Raw genomic sequence first — 6739 nt, forward strand, 5'->3', positions numbered from 1 at the left:
GTGTAGGTCAGAGCCTCTGAGCTCACAGACCAAAATGGTTTGGGGACAGACTTTAGCAGAGGAGAGTGGTGTGGAAAGATGGAGAGGAGCAGTCTCTGCAAGGTTGCCTGCCCTGGCGGGGCACCAGTTAAACCTACTCCCCTGCTTCACACGCACTGGCAGAAGGCACAGTAGGGTGGCAGCTTAGAGCAGGGGTTGGCTACCTACAGGTTGGTCCTAGCCCTGACCACCTCTAACCCGAGCTGGGCTGTTAAATACAAAGGATGGGGAAAGGGGAAGCGGGTGCTGCTGAGAGGGACAGAGATGGGGTGAAGAAATTCCCATGTTCACAGCAAACCTCCTGTTGGCCACCATTTGTCCTCTTGGGAGAGTCAGTGCTGTGAGCTACTGGCTCTCGGGCCACCCTGCCTCTTGGCCCTGTGTGATGCTGGAGGGAAAGGTGACTTGCAGGGTAGGACCAGTGTGAATCTGTCACAGCAGCTGTAATGGCCTTAAGCCCAGACTGCTCCATCAAGCTTGGGGACTGGTTGGTATCTTGGGGCACAGCAGTGACTGTCTGGGCAGCTCTGTTCCTGGAAGCGAACAGCCAGCTGAAGAAACAAAGGGCTTTGCAGCGAGTCCCTGACGGGCGGCACGTGCCGTCCAGAGCTCCCCACTGCTCTTCTGCAGCAGAGACCCGTGACTGTCGGGCATGTGGTCTGCATGCGGTCCCCATCTCCAAGAGCAAGGCCAGCTCGCAGAGCAGGGTGTTTTCAGTCTTCCCTTATCTCCAACAAATCTCACTTGAGGCCACTTGAGTTCACCTCATTTCAAGCCCTGTAGCATAAAGGTGAGCAAGCTGAATCCCAGCTTTGGGTATTGCAGCTCGGTAAGGAAACAGGAGTCCCTCAGGGTGCAGTGGGCCCTGTCACCTCAAACCCAAAGCTTGTAAATCCTGGAAGTTTTTTGCAGTGGCCTGTACTGTGAGACCCCCACAAACCGAATCTGCCCCCACCTCTGACTGCAGCTTCGTTCTGTAGCAGAGTGGCCTTCCTGCCCGGGTCTCTGGCGAGCCTGGGTTTGGAAGTGGTGCCTTGCGGTGCGTGGCATCTCCTCTTGCCTTTCCAAGTGTGATGAACGTCTCCTTCTGTTTTGTCCCTAAAGTTGCAAAAGTGACACCTACGGTCTCTGAACCTGACCAGCAGCTGCCAGGTAAAGGGGTCTGATGAGGTCTGCATGTTTCACAGGCACAGCTGCCAGTGCTGTGGAGAGGGCTTACCCAGAATGCTTGCTAATCATAAACCTGGGGAAGGAGTCTTGATTCTTCACGTGCAAATGGGGAGGGGGGGGGGGTCTGACTCTGGCTTCAGCATCATTATTGGTCAATCAGAGGGAGCATCCAAGCTTTAGACTGCAGACTGTCAGTCTGATTTGCTTGCTTTGCCAAACAGTCCAAAGGGGCCAAGTCATAGGCAGTGTGGCCTAGGGGTTAGGCCACTGAGGGAAGATTGGAGCCAGAGGCTGGGTTAGAGTTCAGGAGCCAAATTACCAGATTTGGAAGGAAATCCAGGGAGAGTCCACGGCATGAGCCAGGGGCAGTGTCTGAGAATCAGATGCCAAGTTATCAACCGAGAACAGAGCCAAGCGGGGTCAGGAGATGGGTCCACAGGGATGTTCAAAGACGGAGTCCAGCGATGGAGCGGGGACCAGGAGGCTGGCCGCAGCAGGCTAGCTCAGACCTGTTGGCTCGGGAAGGCAAGCCGGTCAACTAGCCGGGCAGTGCTTGCCAGCCAGAAGCCCAAGGCAGGTGCAGCTGCCCAGGCTGGGCTCCCTGGGAGGGTCCCTGACACAATCCTAATCCTAAGCCAAGGCACCAGTATCGAGAAGCTCCCGGAGCTCCTCCAAGTAGGAAGCTGGCTGCTGTCTTGAATGACCCCGAGGAAGTTCCTTGCATTTTTCCAGTAGCTCACTGGGGCCGCGCAGTGTTGTCACAGAGGCAGTAACTCCACAGCTGTTAAGTGAAGGGGGCATTGCTGCAGCTATGGTGATGGGCACAGTGCTTCCCCGGAGCAGCTTCCTCATGCCAGACCTGGCAGGAGAGCGAGAGGGGCGGTCATTGTCATTTCCCTTCGGGAGCCAGCACAAGGACTTCAAGGATGCCAGGTGGTGGGGCACTGATGAATCCTGGCATTATCTGAGCCAAGTGGGACAAGGGAGGGGGTCCCCTGGGTCTGCAGGTCCCATCTGAGCAGTCTTGTCTTCTGCTGCTGGCACCCCCACGAGCACCTTTCACCCAGCTGCCTGGCTAGCTCACCACTGCACCTCCCTCACTTCTCTAAAGCCTCCGAGATGCTGCCACCATTGGTGTAACCACATTAGTTTCTGTACTGCCGTGTGCTGCTCGGGCCTTTTCCATGCCCAGTGCCCACAAACGCTGACCTCGTTTTCCTTGTCCTCGCAGCCTTGCGTGGGAGAGTCACCAGGATGTCTGTCATCACGGAGGTCCAGGGCAGGCTCCAAGAAAACGAGATGGAGGTGGATCCTTCCACTTCGACACAAGCAAGAAACGCTGCGGCAGCTCCGGGTGAGTGGCTGGCTGGTAAATGCTTTGCGTGCAGAGCAGGAGGGGTTGTGAGAGGCCGGTGCCCGCCTGGAAAGCAGGTTCTGCCCGTTGACGAGGGTCTCGAGGCACCTGGCAGAGTCTCCTGATGCGACGGAGGTAAATGTTGCCAATCATTTGCACGCCCAGGAATAAACCCTGACGTTGGTTTATCGGGGCAGTGTAACCCAGTGTCACTAGCTGCAGTTCTTGGGCTTGGCGGACCTCTGGCTGGCTAGGGGAAGACTGCAGGTGCACAGGCAGCTAACGATGCTATGTGATCACACCGTTAACACACTTGTTGCCTAAAGCAGTTGTCTGACTTCTAAGCCACCGAAGGCTGCACAGGCAGGCATCCCTGCTGCTGCACTCCCCGTGCCCTGGCCTTACCCTCAGCTCCGTGGTCACAGGCTACGTCCTCTCTTCTGCTTTTTTCAGTGAGCGCAGGTGCTCCAGGCCGCCAGGTCCCTTACTATCACAGGCTGTGCTGTGCTGTGCCGCCCTGCGCCACCCCTCTGGGATGGGGGCAGGAAGCAGCAGCCGAGGGATGTGGGGGGAGCCTGGAGACCCCTGCTGCTGCAGCCAGAGTGATGGAGCAAGTGGCAGCTGGGTGGGAGCCTGGGGGGCTACATGAAAGTGCCACGTGGTTGTTAAACTGAAGGCAGCGTTCCCTGTAAATGAGTTGTACAGCAGCATAAAGGCCAATCTTGCACCTGAATTCTGCAGTACCCCAACGCGGGGCTCAGCAAGCTACAGCCAGGACTTGAGCAGTGCAGGGGAGCAGCTGCTGGGTCACGAGTGTCATGACCTGCTTTGGAGCAAGCTCAGCTTGCACGGCTGCTGCTCTTAAAGGGTTGTCACCCCCTGCCCTAGCACGGCTGAGAATGGCCCTTGTGCTTTTTTATGGTTGTGCCCTTTGTTGTTTGGCCCAAGCTCTTTTCTCTTCCCCTTTCCCTGAACTCTCTGCCCTCTGGGGTTTGCACATGGAAACCATCTGTCCTTGCTTCTGAGGCCTGATCAGTGCTCTTCCATTGCTCCACTTCCTTTCAGCCATGAGTCGAACCCGGGTTAGCAGGCAGCGTTGTGCTACAGAATCCTTGCTGGCAAACGAAATGGTGGAAGAGCATCTGCCACCTCCCAGGAGCAGCTCTTCCTCATATCCAGGTACGGGGAGCAGTGGGAGGAGGGTGAGCTTGTTGATCAGCATTGCAGCAGCCGGTTCCCTATATTCGAGGCAACCTTCAGTCAAGAGTGCCTTAGGGGTGAGAAGACACCCCTTGGTGGCTTCCAGTTAAAATGTTGTTTGCTGTCAAGCTGCATCTGTTCTGACGTGCCGGCTCCTGAACTTGTTTTTCAAAGTAGATGTCTTCTGGGAAGGCAGCACAGAAAGCAGAACACACCAAAGGATTGTTCCCTGGAAGATGGGCTCCTGTGCAAATGGGGTGTCATTAACCCAGGCCTAAATAAAGGACAGGGGTTCTTTTTAGACAGGACTGCTTTTCAGGGGTGACGGATATGTCCTTTTTTTTCCCAGTTCGGAGGAAATCTAATATCGTGAAAGAGATGGAGAAGATGAAGAACAAGAGGGAAGAGAAGAGAGCTCAGAACAGTGAGATCAGGACGAAACGGGCACAGGTGGGGAACGACACTGCTTATAAAACAGAGCTAGCGGAGAAACATGCCGGGTTAGCGTACGCATATTGGGCAAGCTGGATATCGAGCATGGGTTTTTTGGGTTACTTTGTGCTCTTTAAAGGGCTCTTCTCAGGGATAGAATCTCTTTAGGGATCTCAGGTAGTTGATTTTTGGATGTCGGGGGAGGGTGTGTTAATTCTCTGACCGGCGTTTTTCCTGCCAGTCCAGGGATCGCTGCAGCAGGTGGAGCTTCGCAGTGTTCTTGCAGGTGTTGTGCTGCACCAGTAGACTCCACCTGGCTCCACTGGGTCTGAGCTGAGCCAGCTATGCTACCTGCTGCTAGCCCTAGAAAGCAGCCTGGTGCCAAGTGCAGCTCTGGAGCTTGTTGACAGCATAAGGCAGGCTGCTGGCAAACCTCATCGCGGGGCAGGCGGATCAAGCTGAGCTAGTTATATGGTTACAGAGCTTGTAACCAGATAATGAGGCTGTAGACCGTGCTAGATCCCTATTGTGTGGCCTCTCTTCTTGGTCATATGAAGCCTCACAAGGGAGAGCTGCTGGTGCAGGATTCTCCTGCTATCCTCCCTAGATCAGTGGTTCTCAACCTCTTAAATACACGACACCCCTTAGGAAATGCCAGCTCTGTGTTCTTACTCCTTGTTTTTGACTATAGAAAAAAATATTAGAGGAATTCTCCCATTGCAGAGCTGAGCAAGCCCTAGCCGGGCAGAATGACTTTAGCAATACAGATTCCTAAATGAAATCTGGGGTTATCTTGTGAATCCTAACAGTGCAAACACTGCTTGGCACTCTTGAAAGGAACTCCAGGCACCCCCGCGTACCACAACACCCTGGCTGAGAGTCACGGCCCTAGAAAATGCAGGGAGCTGGCTCAATGCTGGGTTGACTGTCCTTAGTTTTCTATACTGTGGCGTCTGTCAGCGTGGCGGAGCCCTTGCCGACTCCAGTGTCGCTGTGCTGTGCTTTGTACAGGGCCAGCGCGTTGGATGTGGTGGTACCGCGAGGCAGCAGTGGGCTGGAAGTGGGAAATCCCAGGTGTCTCGGTGGAGGGCAGTGAATGTAGGCAGGGAGGGGGAACAGCAGCAGAATGCAACTGCGGATCTCCTTGGAAGTTGTCCTTCCTGCTGCATGGGACGAGTCCCCCTGCCTGGCCTTAAATGTTCCAGCGGGTGATTTGCAGCACCACGGGGTTCCTCTGTACAGACCAGGGCACCTAGCGTTGGTATTTAACACCCTCTTGGCTGCGGCCTGTAACAGCTGAAGTACCTTATTGCCTGTCACTGACCTGCAGGAATTCGACAGCAGCTGCCCGAACTGGGAGTTTGCACGAATGATCAAAGAATTCCAAGCGACTTTGGCCTGCCGGCCCATATCCATGGATGATCCGGTGAGTCCATGTTGCCACTGACTGCCGTGGAAATACCACGGGACTCTGCCTTTCATCATGCTGTGGCTGTGGCTGTGGCTGTGGCTATGACCTGGCCAGAAACATTGGCCTTGGTACTTGCTTGGCCTAACCTAGTAGAAGTACGGACGAGCTAGAACAGAGTCCCATCGTGCTCGACTGGCTGAGCTTGTTCCTATTGCACCAGAGCTGTGGGCTGAACATTAAGGGTAACGTTCAAACCAGGTCAGTGGACAAAGCAGCGAAGGGGGTTGTATCACCTCTGGAGTTGCTTGAGCTTTCATTAAACGCCCAGATAGCTGGAGTGATTGTCTTGTGTCAGGCTCAGTCCAGGGTGACAAAGCTGTACTCCAGACCACCACGTGTAGTGTTCCACTGCTGCACAGCAAGCTGCACAAAGGGTGATTGGGGCAACGGCATCTCCTGCGAGGCAGGATTGGACCATAAGAAATCTTGTGTGGTTCAGTAAGGATAAGTGCAGTCCTGCACTTAGGACGGAGCAATCCCATGCACCGGTGCAGGCTGGGGCTGACTGGCTGGGCAGCAGCTCTGCAGACAAGGACCTGGGGGTGATGGGGGACAAGAAGCTGAACAGGAGCCAGCAGTTGTCAAGAAGACTACCGGCATCCTGGGCTGCACTGGGACGAGCGCTGCCAGCAGATGGAGGGCAGCGATTCTATTCTGCACTGGGGAGGCCACATCTGGAGTCCCGGGTCCAGTTGTGGGCCCCCACTACAGAAAGGATGTGGACACGTTGGAGAGAGTCTAGCAGAGGGCACTAAAAATGGTTTGGGGGTTGGGGGTCATGACTGGTGAGGGGAGGCTGAGGGAACTGGGCTGATTTAGTCCAGAGAAGAGAAGTCTCCCCCACCCCACCCCTTTTCTCCCCCACCCCACCACAGTGGTCATAAGCTGATGGAGAATAGGTTTAGGTTGGAGATCAGAAGGCAATATTTTACAGTTAGGGTGGCCAAAATCTGGAACCAGCTTCCCAGGGAAGTGGTCCTTGCCCCTACCTTGGGCAAATTCAAGAGGAGGTTGGATGATCACCTGTCTGGGGTCTTGTGAACCCAGCATTCATTCCTGCCTGTGCCAGGGGG

General features: G+C 55.1%; 1 protein-coding gene across 4 annotated transcripts in view; it reads left to right on the forward strand.

Annotated features, from left to right (window-relative positions):
* KIF2C (kinesin family member 2C) overlaps nt 1–6739 on the forward strand; it is a 27616-nt gene that overhangs the window by 7035 nt on the left and 13842 nt on the right. For 2 of the 4 annotated variants that reach the window (XM_014521157.2, XM_025206815.1), the window contains exons 4-8: nt 1144–1191; nt 2441–2563; nt 3629–3742; nt 4113–4213; nt 5526–5621. In XM_014521157.2, the coding sequence (XP_014376643.1) occupies nt 1144–1191; nt 2441–2563; nt 3629–3742; nt 4113–4213; nt 5526–5621 (482 nt within the window). The remainder of the gene's footprint in view (nt 1–1143; nt 1192–2440; nt 2564–3628; nt 3743–4112; nt 4214–5525; nt 5622–6739) is intronic. The other 2 variants (XM_014521160.2, XM_025206809.1) reach the window with 1 other exon arrangement.

This window comes from Alligator sinensis, unplaced genomic scaffold (assembly GCF_000455745.1).
Source record: "Alligator sinensis unplaced genomic scaffold, ASM45574v1 scaffold781_1, whole genome shotgun sequence".
In the NCBI taxonomy this organism is placed as follows: Eukaryota; Metazoa; Chordata; order Crocodylia; family Alligatoridae; genus Alligator; species Alligator sinensis.